General features: G+C 48.1%; 1 protein-coding gene across 21 annotated transcripts in view; it reads left to right on the forward strand.

Annotated features, from left to right (window-relative positions):
- TTLL5 (tubulin tyrosine ligase like 5) overlaps nucleotides 1–23,354 on the forward strand; it is a 278,203-nt gene that overhangs the window by 30,388 nt on the left and 224,461 nt on the right. For 18 of the 21 annotated variants that reach the window (XM_070065290.2, XM_089322397.1, XM_017349414.4 and 15 more), the window contains 5 exons: nucleotides 2,064–2,170; nucleotides 5,751–5,881; nucleotides 10,696–10,778; nucleotides 16,919–16,988; nucleotides 17,781–17,865. In XM_070065290.2, the coding sequence (XP_069921391.1) occupies nucleotides 2,064–2,170; nucleotides 5,751–5,881; nucleotides 10,696–10,778; nucleotides 16,919–16,988; nucleotides 17,781–17,865 (476 nt within the window). Of the gene's footprint in view, nucleotides 1–2,063; nucleotides 2,171–5,750; nucleotides 5,882–10,695; nucleotides 10,779–16,918; nucleotides 16,989–17,780; nucleotides 17,866–23,354 lie in introns of those variants that run through there. The other 3 variants (XM_089322404.1, XM_089322408.1, XM_089322405.1) reach the window with 2 other exon arrangements.

The following is a 23,354-nucleotide window of genomic DNA, read 5'->3' on the forward strand; positions in this document are numbered from 1 at the left end:
TGTTAAAGTCTGATTGTAAACTCCTTATCCTTGATTGAGATATGTAGGAGAGGTTTTGTTTTCTTGTTTTAAAGGTTTATTTATTTTGAACGTCAGAGTTAATAGGAGAAGACAGAGAGAGAGAGGAGAGAGAGAGAGAGAGAGACACCTTCTTCTAGAGAGAGAGAGAGGAAAGAGAGAGGAGAGGGAGAGAGACACCTTCTTTTGTCAGAACTGGACCAGGCCAAAGCTAGGAGATTCATCTGTGTCTCCCACAGGGGCAGGGGCCCGGGCCCAAACACTTGGGCCATCTTCTGCTGCTTTTCCCAGGCCATTAGCAGGGAGCTGGATCAGAAGTGGAACAGCTGGGACAGAAACCGGTACCCGTATTGGGATACCATCATTGCAAGTGGCAGCTTTACCTTCTACACCACAATGCCAGCCTCTGTAGGAGATGTTTTGATGAAGTTCTGAGACAAGTATATTTCTTATTTTTTTAAAGATTTGTTTACTATTTATTTGAAAGGCAGAGTTATGCAGAGGCAGAGAGAGGGAGGGGTTGCCCATCCACTGGTTCACTCCCCAAATGGCCACAACAGCTGGAGCTGAGCTGATCCAAAGCTGATCCAGGAGCTTCTTCGGGTCTCCCACCTGGGTGCAGGGGTCCAAGGACTTGGGCCATCTTCTACTGCATTCCCAGGCCAGAGCAGAGAGCTGGATCAGGAGTGGAGCAGCTGGGACTAGAACCAGCACCCATGTGGGATGTCGGCGCTTCAGACCAGGGCTTTACCTGCTACGCCACAATGCTGGCCCTATGTACATAATTTTTGAGTGAGTGGATAAATGAGTGCTAATAAATGGTTGAGTGAATTCTGAAGTTGGTCTGCTACTGTAAGGTTCCAGTTCTGATCAACACTTTGTACCTGGTATGTGCAAGGACAAAAGGTCAGTCTGAGAGAAGAGTTTTGGGTTGGGCTCTCATGTTGCACTTTGGTATGCAGAGACAACATGGGCTTTTCTAGAAGGCCTCTCCCCTCTTTTAAACTCTCCCTGTTTTGTGATACCCACTACCTGCATCACCCCCATGAGCTCTTTGTGGATAAAAATCCATTTGAACCTTTATCCTATTGCTCTTCCTGGAGAGGGGCTACCTCTGATGTTTCTTTTTTCTCTTCTTTCTTTTTAAAAAGATTTATTTACTTATTTGAAAGGCAGATTTACAGAGAGAATGGAGGAGAGAGATCTTCCATCTCTGGTTCACTTCCTAAATGGCTGCAATGGCCAGAGCTGGGCAGATCCGAAGCCAGGAGCCAGGATCTTCTTCCATATCTCCCTTGTGGGTGCAAGGGCCCAAGCATTTCCATCTCCTGCTGCTTTTCCAGGTGCATTAGTGGGGAGCTGGTTCAGAAGTGGAGCAGCCAGGGCTGGAACTGGTGCCCACGTGGGATGTTGGTGCCACAGGCAGCATCTTTACCCACAGTGCCACAACAGTGGCTGTCGCTCCTCCTCTTCGTGGAGGAACGACACTGAACCCTGCCTAGGTTTCCTATCCGAGTCACGGCACCATTATGTCGCTCCCCCTCTTCACAGAGGAACGACACAGGACCCTGCGCTGTTCTTTTGTCTGCTCGGCCCTTCCCGGGTTTGCTGCTGGTTCTTCCCGGGTTGGCTACCGTCCCTCCACCTCCGTGGAGGGGCGGGCCCCCTGCCACTTTCCCCACTTCCGCAGGGGAGCAGCACACCGCCGGCCGGCTCTCTCGGGGGCTGCACAGGTGTTCCTCAGGTGTTCCTGGTGCATGCCGTCTCTCTCCTCCTTTATAGTCCTCTTCCACCAATCCCAACTCTGCTACCCACACGCCGAGTACGCTGCTCTCCTCCAATCAGGAGCAGGTCCTACAGTTTATTGGTTGAACTGGAGGCAGCTGTGTAGAAGCTGTTTCTCCCTTCTCAGCGCCATATTGTGGGAAAGCAGATGCATAGAATAAGTCTTAATTCCAGTAACTTAGTCTAGTCCGAGTTGCTCCCCACAAGTGGCTCCAATCTCTGATGTTGCTTTGCCTTCTTGTCTTTCTCTCTGCCTTCAGGTTCACCCAAGCAGCACTGACTATAACCTAATGTGGACAGGATCCCACCTGAAGCCCTTCTTACTTCGCACCCTCTCTGAAGCACAAAAGGTCAATCACTTTCCCAGGTAATGCTGTTGTAGCTGCTTCGTTCTATTTAAAGGTACCTAACTTTGAAGCGTGTTGCCATTAGAGATAATTAATGTCCTTAAAAAACAACAACAAAGAAGTTGTCTTGATAATAGGGCAGCAGTGTGCAAACCAAACTGAGGTGTTCACATACCTGAGCGTGTATGAACACTTGCCAAAGGGGACGGAGGTATTTTCTTTTAAAAGATTTATTTTATTTATTTGAAAGACAGTTACAGAGAGAGAGGTAGCGACAGAGAGGTCTTCCATCTGATGGGTCACTCCCCAAATGGCTGCAATGGCTGGAGCTGAGCCCATCCAAAGTCAGGATACAGGAGCTCCTCCAGGTCTCCCACATGGGTGCAGGGGCCCAAGGACTTAGGCCATCTTCTACTGCTTTCCCAGGCCATAGCAGAGAGTTGGATTGAAGAAGAGCAGCCGGGACTAGAACTGGCTCCCATATGGGATGCCGATGCTTTAGGCTAGGGCATTAACCCACTGTGCCACAGTGCCGGCCCCCAGAGATGATTTTATTACTATTATTGACATTGTTATTAGTACTGTTATTTTAATGTGAGAAGCAAGGTGACAGGGAGCGAGCTCTCTTCTGCTGGTTCACTCCCCAAATGCTCTCAGAGACTGGGTCTGGGCCAGCCTGAATCCAGGAGCTGGAAACTTAATCCCAGTCTCCCACTTGAGTGGCAGGAAACAAATCACTTGAGCCCGTAGTTTGAAAGGAGACAGCATCTGGTTCTCTTTCCTCAAATTGAGATTCTAGGGAGGACCTCATGTGGATGGGTTCTTTCCCAGTTGTTGTCTTTCTCCTTTGTAAAAGAATGGCCCACCTAGAATCTGAATGTGAATGCTATCCTTGGGTGTAGACATTTCCAGGGTTCCAAAGAAAGGGACCAAGAGATTGATATCTTATTAAATGCTAGTAATAGCTGGGCAAATCAGTTTTGCATGATGGTGGCTTCTGTTTCTATGCTTTTACTTGAATTAAAGGGTGACAGTCTAGTTGGCAGCTGGTAGATCATTACACATAATTTTTTTGACATATAATTTGGAAGGAGTACGAAAAATTGGAGTCAATGCTATTGACACCTCCTTTCAGTTATTTTTGTTGATGGCAGCCTGGAGAGGTAGTATTGCCTAGCGGCTGGACGCGTAGGCTCCATAGCCAACCACCTGGGCCCAAATCCCAGCTCTGCTGAGGGACTTGAGCAAGTGGCTGATCTGGGTGTCAGTTTCCTATCGGTAAAAAGAAGGTGCCAGTGGCACACACTTCACAGGGCTGCACAGAGGATTTGATACAGCAGGATATAAAGTGCTTACACGAAGCACCTGGCTCCTGGCTTCGGATCGGCGCAGCTCTGGCTGTTGCGGCCATTTGGGGAGTGAACCATCAGATGGAAGACCTTTCTCTCTGTCTCTCTCTCTCTCACTGCCTGTAACTCTACCTGTCAAATAAATAAGTAAAATCTTAAAAAATAAAAGTACCTGCCTTATGGGCTCCATTCAGTGTGTGACTGAGATTTTACTGTGAACAGGTTTTTTAGTGTGTCACAGAAGAGAGAGTGGGAGTAAAGTAGATGCTGCAGCCCTACCTTATCTTAGCAGCATGAAACCCTGGAGAGATACGTGACCTGAAGGAGAGAGAGAGAAGCTAGTCCCATCAGTCTAACGAAGACATGCCAATCCAATCGAGTCTTTGGTCAAAAGCTGTATTTAGTTTATTTCCAGGCCTTGCACCCCAGTTACTCACTTATGCCAGCCAGTTTACTTTGTAGTTACCTTCATGTGCTTTTCTTTATTTTCATGAAATGTGAGCGTTTTCTTGATTTCTCAATTCTCTTGCCTCGTACCCAATCATGGTGTATAAAAACTGGCTCCTGCAGTCTCTGTTGTCAAGTGGTCTCTTCATACTCCTGCGTAATTTTGTATTTTAGTTTTCCTAACATCCCAGGTATCAAATAAACCTTGTGTTCTTCCTTAATGCCTGGAAGATATGGATTTGCTCTGTGAAAGTGTGACTGGAAGCTTGAAGCAAATCAGTTGCATCTATTTTAATAGATATTTAAACAGTCTAACTAGCCCACTCTGGAGTCTACATTCCTAACTTGCGTTAGTAGTATATTATTTATATAAATTGTCTTTTTTTTTTTTTTTGACAGAGTTAGACAGTGAGAGAGAGAGAGACAGAGAGAGAGAGAGATAGAGAGAGAGAAAGGTCTTCCTTTTTCTGTTGGTTCGCCCCCCAAATGTCCACTACAGCCGGCGCTGCACTGATCCGAAGCCAGAAGCCAGGTGCTTCTCCTGGTATCCCATGCGGGTGCAGGGCCCAAGCACTTGGGCCATCCTTCACTGCCCTCCCGGGCCACAGCGGAGAGCTGGACTGGAAGAGGAGCAACCGGGACAGAATCCGGCACTCCAACCGGGACTAGAACCCAAAGTGCCGGTGCTGCAGGCGGAGGATTAGCCAAGTGAGCCACGGCGCTGGCCTATAAATTGTCTTTAAAGTATTCCTGGAGGTGTGTACCCCAGGGATTCCATCTCAGTGTGGACTCAGTCAGTAACAGTTTGTTCAGCGTGAAGTTGGGACTGCAGGATTAAAGTGGAGCATGCACTCCACTTCAGTTGCAGCCACATCAGCTGCAGGCAAGAGCAGATCTTTCACTGGAAAATTTGAATGAGTGGCATCAATCCTGAAGCATTTCTTGAAAGAATTATAATGGTGGGGCGAAAGACGGCCACGCAAGTACTGTCCTGGAGACAAAGCGCAGTCCACGCAGTGGCTACCCAGAGGGGGCAGAGGGCCAGTGGAAGCAGAAGCAGGCCAGCCAAGAGCCAAGATGATGGCAGCGGTTGTGTGGATGCTCAAGGCATTCTGCTCGTCGAGACTGTGGAGAGCCAAGGACAGAGCATCTGCGTATTGTCAGAGTGTTTTAGGAAGCTCAGCCAGTGCTCAGCAGAAGAATGCCTGGGAAAGCTTCAGCAGAGGGTCCTCCACGCGACAGTGGGCGCCCTCCTCCCTCTCATTGAGCAAGGGCAGCACTTACCATTTAATGGGAAATCATTAGACACACATCTCACAATCCTGATTTGGCTCTTTAAGGTTTCTTTTTGTCTCCTAATTAAAAAAAAAAAAAAAAAAAAACTTTAAAGGGCCCCTGCGTTTTCAGTTAGTAATGTAAAACAGACATGGTTCAAGTCTCAGGACCTTAGTTCTTTAGTGGTGGACTAAATGGCTACTGTCATCACTTACAGACGTGTTTTGGACTTGATTGAGCTTATGTTGAGAGATGAAATTTATATTCTTATGTTTATCTTTTAATTAGTTCTTCATGAACATTTTGAAGGGCAACTTTCAGCATACATAAATTATGTGTTACGGAATAAATCAGACTAAGGAATCTATCAGATGAAAATGATTAATATTTATGGGTTCACTAAGTGATACGCTTGGGACAGTGTCATCAGTCACTGCTCTTGTAACTGCCCTACAGCTCTTTAGAATGTGATGACAGGAGCACCTCTGGGTCACAGTTGACTGAAATGGAAGTGATTCTTGATTTTTAGGTCTTATGAACTAACCCGGAAAGACCGACTGTACAAAAACATCATTCGAATGCAGCACACGCATGGATTCAAGGCTTTTCACATCCTCCCTCAGACTTTCCTCTTGCCAGCCGAGTACGCGGAATTCTGCAGTAAGTGGCTCACTGATGACGCTCCTGTCCCCAGCACCTGGACCTCGGGCAAGGCTGCCCCAGCACCTGCCTCAAGTTGTCAGCCAACTGGTGCTTTTTGAATCCTTTAGGAATTTTTAGTTCTCCAGTCAAATGGCTGCAGAGAGAATGTTCAGTGTGGTTGTTTTTTTTTTTGTTTGTTTGTTTTGATTGTGTATCTGTGTGTTTCTTCTTAATGAGCTTTTCAGTATCCTTTATGTAAGGACACGTTGGTGTCACATAAGCATGCCTGTGCCTTACCTGTTTTTGCGTGAATGCCTCTTTTCACTGGGGAGAGTTAGTGCAAGCAAGGACACATGGCAGTTCTGCGTATGAACCACAGATGCTTCCTTTTTGGGGTCCCTTTGCCATCTAAAAGACATTCTTGCCGCCTTAAGGACTCAGGTGATTTCTGTTCTTTGGGGTACAGGTGTCATATATCCGGGGGACCAGTTAGCCATCCCCTGTTTCCTTTGGGTTCAGACCAATCAAAAAGTACACATGGGAGCCAAATAGGAATCTGTCCACTCTGTTGCTGAGAAAGCAACAGGAAAGCATACAACCTAGGTCTAGGTCTAAAATGCTTCTTTCTTTCTTTCTTTCTTTCTTTCTTCTTTTTTTTTTTTTTTAATTAAAAAAAGATTTATTTATTTGAAAGGCAGAGTGACAGAGATAGAGGGAGAGACAGAGAGAGCTTCCACCTTCTGGTTCACTCCCCAGATGCTTGCAACAGCAGGGGCTGAGCCAAGCAGAATCCAGGAGCCAGGAGCTCCCTCTGAGTCTCCCACATGGGTGGCAGGGCCCTGGGGACCTGGGCTATCTTCTCCTCTCCCAGGCACATTAGCAGGAAGCTGAATTAGAAGCCAAGTAACTGGGACTCGAGATGGCACTCTGATTTGGGATGCTGGTGCCACACGTGGTAGCTTAAGCTGCCAGCTGCTCCACGGCACCAGTTCTTGCTTTTTGTTGTCCCTGCAGGGAGAAAACCTGTTGAGATCCGGTCTAGAGCCAACTGTTCAGAAACGTGAAGGCCCAGACGCTCCCTGGCTGCTCCTAGTGCTTAGAGTGTGGGGGAGGGGATGCATGGCACAGGGCTGTCTAGGCTCCAGTGCCACCACTGCCAGTTGCAGTGCTTAGTAGAACTGGAGTTCTGTGACCATGAAGAACCTGAGGATGTGCTGCCCCCTGCAGCCCTTTTCTCCAGGTGGACCACTTTCTCAGCAGCAGGATGGGGTGGCGCCAAGGTCAGAGAAGCTCGGCTTTCCCTGGGACTGGGTTCTGTGGCCGCTCCCATTGTAGGAGAGGCTGAGAGGTGATTCTAAGATGTGAGCAAAATCTGATGTCAGCCAGTGCAGTGCAGATGATGATTTTTAAAGTCAGTAAATTATAGAATCATAGCTTCAGTTACAAGAGACCTTAGCTGTCAGACTAAGCCTCTCATTTTATTTATTTTTAAAGATTTATTTACTTGACAGTCACAGAGTTACAGAGAGTGAAAGAGAGTGAGCGAGCGAGAGAGATCTTCCATCTGTTGGTTTACTCCCCAAATGACTACAGTGGCTAGGCTGGGCCATGCTAAAGCCAGGAGCCTGGAACTCCATCTGGGTCTCCCTGTGGGTGGCAGGGGACCAAGGAGCCGTCTCCTGTTTTCCCAGGCATGTTAGCAGGGAGCTGGATCAGAAGTAGAGCAGCCAGGACTGGAACCAGTGCTCATGTAGGATGTTGTGTCACAGGCATTGGCTTAATCAGCTGTGCCACGATGCTGGTTGCAGCCCCTGTGTTAAAGATAGACTAGATAGAAGCAAACCACCCGTGGTGTCATTTCCTTGCACTCTAGAATGAGGACTGTGATCTCACCACTCCTGGGTCAGTGCTGTTTCTCTTAGACTGAGCATGCTGCTGCTTTAGGGGCTGAAAGACACTTGGCAGTGTTGCGGGACTTGTCTAGAACATCTCCATCCAGATAGGCTGCTGGGACCTCTGCTCTGCCTCTGATTTTTCTTGCTTCCTGCCCACAGTTTCAGGACCTGTGAGAGAAGGTGGTCCTTGCTCTGATTATCACTCCCCACATAGCTACAATAGTTGTGACCTGGCCAAAGCCAGGAGCCCACTCAATCCAAACTCCCACATGGGTGGAAGGGGCCCAGTTATTTGGACCATCACCTCTTCACCTCTGCCTGCCAGGGTGCACGTTAGCAGGAGGCTGGAATCGAGATCGGATCTGAGACTCAAAGTTAGGCACTGATACGGGATGTGGGCTTCCTCTGTGGCATTTTAATCACTGCATCAAGTGTCCACCCTGCTCACTGAGCTTTTTTTTTTTTTTTTTTTTTTTTTTTTAAGTTTGAAAGACAGGTGAGATCAGGTGCAATGGCTGTAGACAGAGTAGCAGAGAGAGGGGGAGAGACAGCTCAAACTCTCGTCTGCTGGTTCACTCTCCAAATGGCTGCAACAGCCAATTTTGGAACAGGCTGAAGCCAGGAGCCAGGAAATCTGAGTCTCCCATATGTGTGGCAAGGGCTCAAGTACCTGGGCCATCATCCTCTGCCTTTCCAGGCACGTTAGCAGGGAGGTGGATAGGACATGAAATAGCTGGGACTTGAACCAGAGAGGTGGCTTGACCTGTTGTGCCACAGTGAAGCCCCCTAGAGGTGTTTTGCTTTGTTTTGTATAAAGTTGCACCAAGGGAAAAGGGCAGAGAAAGCTGGGAAAGAACGGACAAAGAGATTTTCTTTTCTCTTCCTGGCAAATGCTTTGTGACATTGACAAAGTCAAGTTCCTGTTGGGAGGCCTTGAGGAGACTGGCTCACGGCAGAGGGAGAGGAAAGAACAGGAGGCAGAAGGTGCTGGCGTCGGAGGAGAGGAGCTGTGCCAGAATCCCTCCTCCTGAAGGCTTGCCTGTCGTGAGCGGGGTTTGGAGAGGGGGAGGTTGGTGTGCTTGCCCTGGGCAGGGGCGGCTCTGCACACAGGTAGGAGTACTTGCCTCTGCATCACTCAGCAGGAACCGCAGGGAACTTCACTGCGTTTTGCTGTTGTGTTCGCGACAGAACGCTGCACATGTCCTGGCGCCCAGCAGCCTAGGCGCTTAGGAAGCAGGAAGCCTTGGGATCCGCTCAGAAGCACGTGCACGTACCTGTCTCTCCACACTCAGCTGTACTGCTCTTTCACTTCTGAAAAATACTTGTGTATGCCTATACTTCTATTTTTCAAAAAGCTTTTTATTTCAAAAATATTTTTTTGAAAGGCATAGTAACAGAGAGAGGGACATGCACACACTCATACACACACAAAGAAAGAGAGAAAGAGAGAGATCTTTCATCTGCTGGTTTACTACCCAGATGGCTGCAGTGGCTCAGGGTGGGCCGTCTGAAGTCAGGAGCCTCAAACTCCATCCTGGTCTCCCATATGGATGGGAGGAACTCGAGTACTTGAACCAGCATCCAGTGTTTTGCAGGTGTGTTAGCAGAGGGCTGGATTGGAAGCAGAGCAGCCTGGACTGCACTGGTACACCCATATGGGATGTCGTCATTGCAGGAGGTGGCTTAACTCACTGCACCCCAATGCTAGTCTCCACAAAATTTATTTTTTAAAAATGTTTACTTTTTTAAAAAAAATCTTTTTGAAAGATGGACAGGGGGAGAGAGAGATCCATCTTCCATCCGCTGGTTCACTCTCCAGATGCATGCAGTAGACAGAACAGGTCCTGAAGCCAGGTGCCTGCAACTCCAACTGGGTCTCCCATGTGGGTGGCAGGGGACCATGTACTCGAACCATCACCTGCTGCCTCCGGGGTGCACATTAGCAGGAAGCTGATCAGCAGCGGAGCAGCTGGGCCTAGAACCAGGCAGTTGGATCTGGGATGAAGTCATCTCACGTGGTGTCCTAACCGCTGCACCACACGCCTGTTCCAGTCTCTCTTCTTTCAGAGAAGAAGAACAAAAAGAAGAAGAAATTATATAAACTCTTGTCATCGTTCATTCCTTCCTGCTTTGAGATGGTAACCGCTGTTGCCGCCTGAGTCTCTCATCACAGCTGAGAGGTAGTTGTGAGTTAGCCTCTCTCCAGGCCGGGATGCGGGAGTTCAGCAGCACCATGTCCTGTCTCTGCTGCTCTCGCCTGTGCTGTGGCATCCCTAAGTGGAGGACGGGACCCCCTGCTTCTCCCCAGATCACTTACAAGCCTTTGCACGTCTTCCTAGCAGTTGTCTGCTTTTTCTTCTCATGATACGGTGCAAGGGTGAACCTGGGAGAGGAGCAGAAGCAAATGGCACCTGTCACTCACTTGTAGATTCATTTTCCTCTTCTTGTGCGCTTTGCTGGGGTTAAGGCAGTTTTGTTCTTATTAAACTCTGAGGGATTATTTAGGGAAAGTAACCCTAGTAGAAGGTCTAGCTTTGGTCTGATTTTTGGAGGGCCTGCAGTTAGCACAGGTGAGAATTTCAAAGATCCATCATGACTGTGAGAGTAACAGACCATCATCCAGGTGTGCACTGTGTTCTGTATTTACCCCCTCATTCAGGAGAGAGGGGAAAGGGCAGAAGAAATAATTGTAATTTGCTGTTTTCTTTTCTCCTTCTCTTCATCCCGAACCCTCCCACCTCATGTTTATTTATTTTAAGCCACATCTAAACATACAGGTAATTCTAGCTGCTGCACTCCAGTTAGAAATTTGGAAGATTCTTTAAGATACCTGAGTTAGGTAACCAGTGTTGAAATTTAAGATAATAAACTCATGTTCCTTCTCTCTCTCTCTGTTTCTTTCTCCCCTTTTTTTTTGTCTCCCAATGTTTTGAGCAGATTCATATTCAAAGGACCGGGGACCTTGGATAGTAAAACCAGTGGCCTCTTCCAGGGGGCGAGGCGTCTACCTGATCAACAATGTGAGTATGTGGCGGAGGGCAGCCCTGCTACCTGCGATTCCTTCCCGTTAAGAACAGGTGTTCCTTCTGAACTCTGCACTCAGAAGTGTGTCGAGCATGGGTGTGTGTTCCCTGGTGTTCACCTTACTGGCCTTGAAAAGTCACTGGATCAGATTTTGAGGGAGGATGGCCTTTTGTGTCAGCAGCTTTCAACGTATTGTCATGTCAGTTCCTCAGCACTAGTGCCAGTCGGTAGCCTGTGTAGTCAGTGTCTACTTGAACCGAGCCGTGGGCACCTGCTCTCAGTCCTGTGGCCACCTTGCTGCCGCTGCAGCCTCTCCTCTCTCCTCCCTCCCTCCCTCCTTGCCTTCCTTTGATTCTTCCTCATCCTCTTCTTTTTTCAAGAGCCGTCAGTATCTTGAGATTTTGCAAAATTCTTACTAAAAGTTGTTTTTAGGGACAGGCATTTAGCTTAGTGGTTGAGATGCCAATTAAGGTGCCTGCATCCCACGTCAGGGTCCCGGAGTTTGATCCCCAGCTCTGGCTCCTGACTCCAGCTTTCCGCTAATGCAGGCCCTGAGAGGCAGCACTGATGGCTCAGGTACGGGGGCTCCTGCCGCTCTCATGGGAGTGAGTTCCCAGCCCTGGCCATTGTGGGCATTTGGGGAGTGAACCAGCGCAACAACCATGTCTGTGTCTGTCTCTCTCTTTCTCTGTCACTCTGTTTTTCATATACATTTAGAAATTTAAATTAATGCATGCATAAATGGAATAGATATGAAGAGTTCATAAAATCAAAACCAAACTCCAGTCTCAGTCTCTAGACTTGGAATAGTGTTAGGACCTTGAGAAAACTGCCTTGTTTCCTCTTTCCTCGGCCTTCCGTTGTGTTTATTTACTCCCAGTTTGACATTTCCTGCACTCCTGGAAGATGTGCTCCCCAGAGCAGCGTCCTTAGGCTTGGCCACTCGGGGTTCTGGGAAGGCCGTGGGTCAATTATCTGACTCTGAGCCCTGGCGTGGCTGTGGGCTTCTTGTCTGTGGCCTGTGCCCTTGGGTCCTAGCAGCGGCCTCCTTGGTATGCTCACCCTCACCCCCGATGTTTTGCGCTGGGTTTGCTCTGCTCTGTTTTCTCATTCTGATCCTGTCTGCTTTCTGTCTTCAGGATTTCCCTCACACGTGGGTCTGTTCTGGCTCCTTTTGCTTTTTTTTTTTTTCCTGAGCCTCGTTATCATTTTGTTCTTTGGAAAAACTCCTTTCTGTCCTTCCAGTGGCGCTTGTGAGGGCGGGGGAAGTAGATCTCCGTGTCTGTGGCCAGGGCTCCGTCCTGAATTCCCCAGTTATCTTTAGGTATTTCCTAAGTGTGCAGAAATGAGCCTTCTGAGGGGGTCTTCCACGTTGGCATTTCCTTAAATTCAGTCTGGACTTGAAATGGTCCAGTAAACAACGAGGCCCAGGCCTTTCATCTTTCATGCTGAATGAACGCAGGGTCCGGCTCTGCTGCAGCCTCAGGCCTACCCGACCCCACTACCTGGGATGCTTGCATGGCCTCCCCCAGCTCTCATGTGGTACAAAGGCCGTCTGTGTGCCTGGCTCTCTGTTTTCTTGTCTGTGCTCTGACCTTGATGTGGTGGCTCCTGTACCCCAGATTTCCTTCTGCTTTGTGCCAACAGTGCCAGTGTTGTTTGAATCTTGCAGGTGGTACTCACTTGGGTTCAGGCTTTCGCTGCCAAATGGAACTGTGATTGAAAAGTCAACTGCTGGCTGGCGCCACGGCTCACCAGGCTAATCCTCCGCCTGTGGCGCCAGCATCCCGGGTTCTAGTCCCGCTTGGGGCACCGGATTCTGTCCCAGTTGCTCCTCTTCCAGTCCAGCTCTCTGCTGTGGCCCAGGAAGGCAGTGGAGGATGGCCCAAGTGCTTGGGCCCTGTACCGCATGGGAGACCAGGAGGAAGCACCTGGCTTCTGGCTTCGGATTGGCACAGCGCACCGGCCATAGCAGCCATTTAGGAGGTGAACCAATGGAAGGAAGACCTTTCTCTCTGTCTCTCTGTCTCTCTCTCACTGTCTAACTCTGCCTGTCAAAAACAAAAAACAAAAAATCAACTGCTGTACATGCTTGCTTTTTATTTTCTTAGACGTGAGTCAGACGGAATCGGATCTATTCCCAGCTCATCTGGGACAGTTTTCTCTTGGAATGCTCTTTTGGCCCTCGTGATTTGCTGTTTGAAAGTGAACATCCTTAAGAGCAGGAAAACTAAACTTTCCTTTGTGGGCTTGAGAACCCAGAGCCTCAACTCCACTGGGTGTCTGGTGTCCAGTGAGTCTCCCAGAGGGGACAGCTTGTCTTTGCAGAGTGCACATCTGGCCGGCTGTGTGCATCCCTCTCCGTCTCTGTTCTCCAGGGCTGCGTCCCTGAGCCCTACACAGATCAGAGCAGTCCCAGGACCTTTTGCCTCCCTTCCCCCCCTCCCCACGAAGCCCTGGAACGAATCTGACTTTTTCAGGTATTTAGCGGAGGTGCCAGACAGAAGCCTGGGAAGACGCCAGCAGGCATGAGGGGAGCTGGCAACATGTGGACATAATGGGAAAATATTCCCTTTTCACCCCAAAATGAATTGTATCACCTTTTACCCAGACCTACAAAATGTGTGGTTAATACTCATCTCTCCCTGCACAGAAGGCCTAACCATCGCTTCTTTTCCATACCTGGATCCCTTCCCATGGAATATGTGACCCATTAGCCAACTGGATGAAGTAACTCTTTCCAGGGCTGCTGCCTGCTTTCATGCTTGAGGGGGAGGGAGGGGGAGCACTGAGGCGGAGGGTCTGAGCAGCAGTGCCGTGAGTGGGTGAGGGCCTTTGGCAGGGGGACGGACTTAGGTGTGAGGGCCAAATGAAAACATCTTCCCCTGTCTTCCCGCTGCTCGGGGAGGCCTCTTATTAACACTTTCCTAGGACAGTCAGAACTGCGTGGAACATATCCCCCAGAGCAACTTTTACCAGTACGAGAACGTGGCAGAAAATGGAAGAGAGAGCCCTAGAGTGTGTCATCCCGAGGAGAGAAGTGAGGATCCTGGGATGGAAGCCGTTCTGCCGCTGCCTGACGTGGTTTCTTCCTGATGTGCGCTTGAACTCGAGAATGCGGTATAAAGGAGCTAAGCGGTGCTGGCTGCGGCCCCTTCAGTAACCGTGACTAAATGCCATGTTTCCCCAATTTAGTTCATTCAAATCGAGGAGGAGAAAGACCTGGTGTTTTCTGATTAAAGTATGAATTCGAGTATGAAAGTCACATTCAGTCATCCTTGTCTCACACATTATCTATGGTAAATGTAGTGTTCATCTACTCCCAGAGTTAGAAATTAAATGTTAAAATTGTAGAAGAAAAGGATCCTTTGGGCAGTATTTTTGTAATGTAGGTAGAAAAGGGAGCTAAAGACAGATGAAGTTACCTAGGTAGTGTGTTTGTGCTGTGCGTACTCAGAGGGTAAGGCTGTGCACTGAGGAAGGGGAGGGAGGAAATGGCCATGTTCATTTGATTGGCAGGAGGATGGAGTTAGGTGTGAGGGCCAAATGAAAACATCTTCCCCTGAATGAGGAACGGTCCCAGAGTCTTCTCTGGTTCCCAGGAAAGTTGGGTGGTCATCTCTCTATTGTAGCCTATAGATACTCAGTAGGAAGAGGCTAGAGTTGTTTAATTTAGCTTAGTGCTCTGTTCAGTGATTGTATCAATTTCTTAAGATTTATTTGAAAGGCAGGGATACAGAGAGAGAGGGAGAGAGAGAGATTGATCTTCATCTGCTGGTTCACTCACCAAATGGCTGCTATAGCTGGGTCTGGGCCAGGCTGAAGCTAGGAGCAAGGAGCTTCTTCTGGGTCTCCCATATGAGTGCAAGGGCCCAACTACTTGGGCCATCTGCTGCTGTGTTATCAGGAACTGGATTGGAAGCAGAGCAGCCGGGACTTGAACCTGTACCTATGTGGGAGGTTGACACTGTAGGTTGAAGCTTAACCTTCTATGCCACAGTACCAGCCCCTCACTTTTTTTTTTAATGATTTATTTATTTATTTGAAAGAGTTAGAGGGAGGGAGGGAGGGGGAGAGAGAGAGAGAGATCTTCTATCCACTGATTTACTTCTCAAATGGCTGCAAGGGCCAAAGCTGGTCCAGACCGAAGGCAGGAGCTTCTCTCGGGCTTCCACGTGGGTGCGGGCGCCCAAGCACCCGGGCCATCCTCTGCTGCCCCTCCAGGTGCATTAGCAGGGAGATGGATCAGAAGTAGAGTAACCGGGACTCAAAGCAGCACGCATATGGGATGCTGGCACTGCAGACAGCAGTTTAACCTGCTACACCACAACACTGGCCTCTGTATCCCATACTCATTAAGGTGACTCAAAATAGAGCGGTTGTGCACAGTATCATGAAATGTACAGGAGCCAGGAAAAGCTTACGTCCACTGGGGATGAAAAGTACTGGTGAGTGGTGTCCATCTGATGCATTGAAGTGGGCTGGGGAAGCTGTGTTCCGACGTGGAGATAGCAACAGCTGGAAGTAAGAGGGGAATCTCATTACCCCGACTCTGGAGTTGCTCATTGTGGGTGTGGGTAGTGTTATGGGTCACAAAATTATCCTTATTTTAGGGACAGCTGTAGTACTTGGGGAGGAAATGCATTGTCACAAAACTAGGGTTTCATACTTTGGGGAAAATTCTTCTGGATTGGAATGTTGGAGAGAGGTGTGTATAGGGCCTAAAAGAGAAGTCTCTGGGGCAAACCGCCCGGCATGCAGTGCCGCTCTTTTAGCTGTGTGACTTTGATTGGGTTCCTAACCCTCTCTGATTCTTTCCTCACCTATAAAATGTGTTTTTTGCTCTATTTGTCCTACAGGGTGGATAAAAATTAAATGAAATAGTACTTGAGACATATTTCAAATAGTAGATGGCACGTAGTAAGTGTTTAGTATGTTTATTAGAGTCTAATTGTTGCTGTAAGGGTTAATGGTTACTTCTGTTGCTGTTACCATCGCTATTCCGGTCATAATCATTATTGTCACTTCCTGTTTGGAGCCCGTTTGTCCCACATGGACCCTGTGAGTCCCAGCTGAGTTCCCTGTCTGAATCTAATCACACAGGGAGTTGTTCTGTTACAGATACTTTAATCTCACTGTTTGCTTAATCTGGAACCCACGGTAGCTTCCTGCTTCCTACCTCGTTACATCTACACCCCCACTGCCAGGGGTTCCAATCCCTTTGCAGTGGCGTCCCTCTCTCCTAGTTGCCTAATGGCCTCTCACTGTTTCTCATCCAGAATTCTAGCTCCAGGTCTATGACTCTGCCACCTCCCCCCCCCACCTTCTCCTGCACACGGTCCAGGCCAGCTTCCTACGATGGCCTTGGCTCCGCCCCATGCTCAGTAGGTTTCCATGCTCACTTCTACAACTGCCCTTCCAGGACACGCCTTGCTACTGGGCCCAGCTGGCTGGTCCACACCTTCACTGTGCAAGCTGCTGCCTTGTGTCCTTTCCAACTAGGTATTTTGCTGTCTGTCTACCTAAGTACCAAACTGGGAGAGCAGAGATGGAATCCGTTTTCTTCCTCCCTGAATCCCCAGTGCCTTATACCTCATTCAGCAGTACTCACTCTTTGCTTCTCATTGAAGAAATCTTTGAGCCATCTCGTTCAGTCTGTACACAGTTGCTTAGCAAGAGCACTTGCGTGCGTGGATCGAACATCATCCCATTTCACAGAGGGGGTGCAGGGATCCACTGCGGATCCGCCGCTCCTTCAGATGACTTAACAACAGCCTTCACTTGCACTTCACATTTGGGAGAAAGCAACTTTTTATTTATTTAAGTAGCTCTTATTTTCTTGGCATGTAACTATTTAAACTCATATATGTGAGTCTTTAAAGCTGTTGGGCTGTATTTATTATGTGAGAGGTGCTATGTGAGTGCATTTCCCCCTATTGTAATTGGATGCCCCTGGTGTTTATGGGAGGCGTGTGGACATGGCTGATTGAGTACATGGGCACCTTGGAGGAAAGCTTTCCTGGAGCTTTAGTTGTCCATTTTATCGTTTCTTACAAGGCTAAGAACTTTGCTCCCTGAGTGTGAATTAGGATTCCTTTGCTCTTCCACCCATTTTTTCTTTCTCTTTACTCAACAGCCAAACCAGATCTCCCTGGAAGAGAACATCCTGGTCTCCCGGTACATTAACAACCCCCTGCTTATAGACGGTGAGTTGTGATTAAGCCCTTACCAGGTTGGGCTGCATTTTGCTAAGCTTTCACGTTTCCGTGTAGTCTCCTCTCGTAAGTCTCTGCTAAACTAGGATGCAGTTCTTGGAAGCTGTGGCTCCAGAGGTGAGGCTGGTTCCTTACCTACCTCGTGGGAGGTGATGTGCAGGTTGAGCATCCCTAGTCCCCAGATCCAGAATGCCCCAAAGCTGAAGCCTTCTGAAGCCTGAGAGCGGACGGTACTCCACTGGTGGAGCGCTCCACATCGGACCTCATGTGATGATCACAGTGAAAACAGGGCTCACTAAAAATTATATGATACAAAATGACCTTCAGGCTCTATGTGAAAGGTATATATAGAAGGTGAATGAATTATGTGTTTAGACCTGGGTCCCATCCTGTGTCTTGTTATGAATGGGCAGATGTCCCAAAGTCTGAAAACAATCAAATCTGAAACACTTCTGGCCCCAAGCATCTTCAACAAGGGCTGCTCAACCTGTAATGTAAGAGTGCTTTATTGGTTACACAGTAATCGGTCTATATATGAGTGCTGTCCAGTATATGTATATGTACTCTGTGTAATGCACATTGTATGTGCACTGTTGTATAAAAGGTAGTGTGTGTAGTATGGCTATTTATCCTAAACGGGCAAAGTGTGTGGGCAGTGTGTGTACCTCGTGGAGAGGAGCATTGTTTTCTTTCCTGTGTCCTGGTTATGGTGCCCTGTTCATCTGTAGCAGAAAACAAATGAACTTAGTTTTTCCTGTGACTCTAAACTTTTTTTTTTCTTAGAATTCAAGTTTGATGTGCGTCTGTATGTACTCGTGACTTCCTATGATCCTCTCGTCATCTATCTCTATGAAGAAGGACTGGCTAGGTAAGAGGTGTTGCTCTGGGGTGGAGGGGTCGGGTGGGCGGTTAGAGCGGACTGAGCTCGGGTCAGGTGGTTTTCGGGTTTTGTTAGACTCAGGGAGCTAGAGAATGCTCAGCTGAGCTTCAGATGACAGAAAGCAGCCTCACAACTGCAGCTCCACCCGCGTGAGTACTTGTGCGTGTCTCAGCACACCTCTCCCAGCCGAGCCCAGGGCCGCAGCGCGTGGTGTCTTTGTGGATGACAATCGTTGGAATGGCTGTAGCAAGAAAAACAGAAGTCCCACACTGATTTACGCATTACATCCCAGGCATTTATTTTAATCCTGCCAGCCTTCTCCTAGTTGATACAGGTTTGCAGTTGCCAACCCTGAGAGTTAGCGAAGCCAGGAAATATAATCAGTACATGACTTAGCTCGTGTTATTTTCTCCTACAAAACTAATCTTTCCCCCACCCACCGGTTTGTCCCGAAATTTCTTTTATACATAATGGCCTTGATGTCACCTTGCACAGCAGTTAAGGAAGTGGCTGGCCTGTATGAGCAGTCAAGACAGCGTGGTTTGTACTAGTTTATGCCTCCATGTTTTGGAAAATGCACTTCGAACATGGGAAACAGCATGGACAAAGAAGGCTACCTGCTTACATGTAGGTTCTTTGGCACACATTATTTACTCTGACAGCCATAATTCCACAGTAGTATTTTAATGGTCTCACATACTAAAATTTTGGATACAAATCCTTTGACTCTCAGATGCAAAGGGAGAGCCTACTAACCAGACCTTCCAGCGGGTTGAGCTGTGTCTCCCCTTCACCGCTAGGTGGCAGTGATAGCATTTATAAGCCCTGTCTTAGTCTTAGTAACTGGATTTATGGGTTTGAGCCCTGGGAACACTGGATGCTACTGAAACTCCCTGGTTCTGGCCTTCTGTTCTTTGAAAATGGAGAATGGGGAGGAAAACTAGAACATGTCCTGGTTGCTGGAGAAGAGGCCGGACCAGGCGTCTGAGCTTGATCTAACTGCCAGCTCTAGTCAGGCTCTCATAGGAAAGATGTTTTTCATAGGCTCTAGTCCTGTGAATTGTGGACAGACAAAACTAGATGTAAAAGCCTAGATAATTTGTTCTATGCATAATCTAGAACTAAGAGAAGGTAACGTGTACCCCTGACTTCCTCACAGATCTGTAAGGTGATGATAATTTTGTATCCTGAGCCTCTGCACTCTCTCTTTTCCACTCACTGCACCCAGCTCCTCTCCCAGCCCCACCTGGGGACTGAATATGATCTGCACGCTGGGTTTCTGGAGTAGAGAAAGGATATTAAAGTTACGCTCGCATTTGCAAATGGATAACGTACCAGTATGTTAACGTACTAGTATGTTTTGCATAATATTTGAGATGCTTCAACCCCAATATTAATAGTCCTCCCTATGGCTAAAATTTGGCCCAGTTGTCAGAGCTTTACTTTGAAAGCTGTACCAACATTTATTATAGAATTTACTGCAGACAAGCCAGTGCTCTGCCCACCAGTTTGTCCTGGAAGTCGGCATCTACTGAATGGACCAACTCTCTTCTTTCGCTGGCAGCAAGGACTGAAAAAATCATGTTTAAAAATTTATATGTTTATACATATATGGTAAATCAATGGATGCTTTTTCTCAGAATAACTATGTAAACAACTTTTTAAAAACCCAAACCAAGTTGAACCAGAAACCACGTGTGTTTTCAGCACTCTGGTTGGGTTTCCCTGAAAGCAGGGGTGAGCATCAGAGCTTCAGGAAAGCTGTGCAGGAGGCTGGCGGTGGCACTGCGGCAGGCGGCTCGCCAGGGCCCTGCGAGGGCGCACTGGTCTGTGCAGTGAGCTCCGTGTGCCTCAGCTGCCGTGACTTCGCTGGCTGTGGGTGTTGGCATCCCCCTGCTTCTTTCTAGCCCCCAGCGCCTGCGGGGCTGTGTTGCTACCTTGAGCAGCTTGGATCTGCATGTCTAGTAAGCCTGGCCAACGTGTGTTGTGTGTAGACCTAGCTGAAGATAACCGATCTGGGAGGAGGTCACTGGGTCATTTGACTTAGAGGCCAAAAAGGGAAATGGTCTTCTTTCTTAAAGCGTTGGAACTGGAGGCCTGTCGCATTAGCCTCCCTCTTTAGAAAGGAAGGCTTTTATACCTGAGCATTTTGGGCCTCAGATTAATGCTGGGTGGCACAAAGATGAAGTTCATGTCACAAGACGGTCTGGTGAAACAAGTTCTCGGGTGTAAATTCTTTAACTCCTTACCCACTTACCAAAAAAAAAAAAAAAAAAAAGACCCCAGTTTTTCTTTGTCTGTTGGTTTTTGCGGTTGTCCTTGTTTTGTTCACAGGAGAAACAGGAGGGCTCTCATTGTTTTCTCCTGTGGGGGTGAACTATCGAGTTGTCTTTCTGGGACTGGGGGCCAGCCCTTTGGAGCCCTGTGGGAGGGCCCCTGAGGCCAGCCTTGATCATGTGTGTTGCTGGTTTTCACCAGCAGGGGACACTCAGCTTCCAGAGAGGGGTGCTGTTCTCCACCAAAATGGTGCTGGTTCCTTTTCCTGCCGGGAGTGGAATCCAAGATGACTCTGTCCTGGATTTTACAGTTGTCGGTGGGCCCAACATCGGGTCCACTGATGATTTGACAACATTTGAGACAGAGCTGATAGCCAAATTTTCACTGAAATAGAAAAAAGAAAAAGTTTTTAAAAAAATCCAAAAAAAAATTGAGTTGAAAACCAAATGTGTTGTCTGAGACCCAAAGAGAGGTAGCACTGGCACCCTGGGCCCATCCAGGGAGCACGAGGGTGGCCATCCAGGGAGCGGAGAGCCACCCCTGCCATGGAGACGGGCAGAGAGGCCCCAAGAAGGTCCCGGCCGGGCCTGCCTTTCTCAGCCTCGGCCTCAGCCATCCTAGTCCGTGGAGAGTCGGGAGAGACCCCGGAGCATTCGTGATGGTCTGCCTCCCTCCCCACCCCCAGTCCCCTCTTCAGTAGCCCTCCTTGCTAATTAACACTGGCTCCGCAGGGGTATTTACCTTTTCTCCGCTGGATTCCTGTGGTTTAGAAAGAATTCAGGTACTTGCTGGTTGCCAAGGAATTCAGATTACCTCACAGGCTGCACACGGTCCAGATTCTGCCACAGCAGCAAGTGGCGGGGGAGGGGAGAAGTCCCTCTGCGGTGCTCATTGTCACCCGCCCTGGCAGGCCGTGGCTGTTTGTGCAGTTTGAGTCATATCTGGCTCTCAAGACGAAGGATCAGGCTGGTAATCCCCTCCCAGACGGCTCTGTAGGGCGCTGCCCCGTCACTGCAGTGCCTTGGCAGGCTCCCGCTGCAGCTGGTTGACAGCAGATCAGAGAGCCCGTGGGCCTCTTGTTCTCTTCCATAAGATCTTTCTGGGTCAGGCCAGGATGAAACCCAGTGGCTCCTGGCAAGGCTGACGGAGGTACTGTGTCTTCTTCGTCCAGGCCTCGCTGACTCAGAATGGCTACACCTGCTGAAAGATAACCTCAGGGCTGGCCCCTTCTCTTCTTCATGCATTTCATTAGAAAATACAACTACCAAAGACAGGGTTCGGTTCTCCCACATCTAGCCTGACTGTGACTCTGAGTGCTGGGTTCTTAGAACAAGGGAAGAGAGCCTAGCAGATCCCATAACTCTGCTTTCCTTCTCCCTGTCGTTCCCTAATGGTACTGACTTTGGAACAGGTGCAACTCAGGTGCATTTTTAGTTAACCCTTATTAAGTACCTACTACAGATGGTCCACCACTTGTGATGGGGGTTTGTTCCTGTCTGTGTAAATCCATTGTAGATTGAAAACCCAGCAAACGTCCCAGCTCCGCAGCCCAGTGCACTGGGGGCATCGGCTGTTCCCCTGTGGCTGTAGGGCGGCAGTGGTGCTCAGTTACTGCTGCCGCCCTGTGTTGTAAGAAAACATCCTGCTGCGGGGTGCTCGCTCAGAAAGATGAAGCTTCTGCGTGTGTTTTGTTTCTGCACCACCGCAAAGTTGGAAAATTGTCTGCTGAACCATCTTGAGTTGTGGACCGTCTGGATAGGCTTAATGCTGAAATCTTTTCTTCACATGGGTACTTAAGAGTTTTAGACAGATGGCTACCAATGTGATTCTCAGAACCATCAGCAAACAGAAAGGAGTTATAGGTTGTGATTTAAGAGTCCATTGTCAGAATAAAGATACAGTCAGAATAAGGCCAATCCGTATCTGTTTTCAGTGTGGTTACAAAAATGGCTGGGGGGAGGGCAGTGCATATAGTTCTGTCTTCATCGGTAGGCTGCAGGGTAGAACCCAGGGTTTCAGATTGGGCAAAGAAAGTAAGAGTCTCTTTCCTACCACTTACTGGCTTAAAAGACAAGGCTGCGCGGTTCTCTGGTGACAGCTTTCCTAAATATTGGTCTCATTGAGAGGGTGGTTCTCGGCGCAATTCATGATGTGACTTTCAGCCTGTGTGAAGATAAGCGCTGGCAAGCTTGCTTCCTGGCTATCTAGTCAAGGGTAATCTCTTCTAGATTGTTGCTAATAAAAACAGGTGTGTGGAAGCTTTCAGACTTAAATCGGATGAGATTTGCTAGTATGTGAAAGTCTAGACCTGCGGTCTCACACTTAAGTGCTCACAAGTGCGTTCACCGCAGACGGGCGGCCAGGTGGAGACGGAGAGGAGAGCAGGGGCAGACGTGTCCCACCTGAAGGCGTTCATTTCCTATTCATCACCAGCAGGCACTGATGCTGGTGTTGCCAGGTCTTCTGTTTTTGTAAGGGAGACTGAACATGTAGATTTTTATTAGGAGACTTACTGATTTTTTTTTTACTTTTAATTTTGAAATTATTTGAACTTACAGAAAAGTTGTAAGAAGAATATGAAGAACTACCTTTTTACCCTGTGTCTACAGACCTTGTTCAAATTTTGCCAGCTTTTCTTTTAATATTCTTTATAATGAAAGGATCCAATCAAGGCTTTGGTCTCCTTTAGTTTCTTGGACTTCTGTGACCCCCACACTTTAACATTGCAGCCTAGTCATTTTGTAGGTGGTGTCTCAATTTGGATTTGTCTGATGTTTTCTCATGATCAAGCCCAGGTTCTGTATTTTGGGCCAGGATGCGTCACAGAAGTGATGCTGGTTCTTCTCGTTGCGTTGTCTCTAGTGGCGCATGATAACTTTGAACAGCGTTGGCTGCTTGATTAAGGTGGTGTCTACCAGAGTCTTCCGCTGAGAAATTGCTTTTTCTTTTCCTTTGTAGTGAGTATTTTATGAGGAGAACGTTTGAAACCATGTAAAACCTCGTTTTTTTAATCTCATTTTTACCCTGTTGATGTTTCTTGTTTGAGTGAATTATTGCTATAATGCTTGCCAAATGATGATTTTGTAATTTTCTGTTATTTGACATTTTACTCCAAGGGAAAGTTTCTCCTCTCTGCTTATTTATTCACTTATTTATTTATACCTAAGTGGACTCAAGGGTTCCTATCTTATTGAATGGGA

Source organism: Oryctolagus cuniculus, chromosome 20 (genome assembly GCF_051225735.1).
Source record: "Oryctolagus cuniculus isolate XC-2025 breed Fujian yellow rabbit chromosome 20, ASM5122573v1, whole genome shotgun sequence".
In the NCBI taxonomy this organism is placed as follows: Eukaryota; Metazoa; Chordata; class Mammalia; order Lagomorpha; family Leporidae; genus Oryctolagus; species Oryctolagus cuniculus.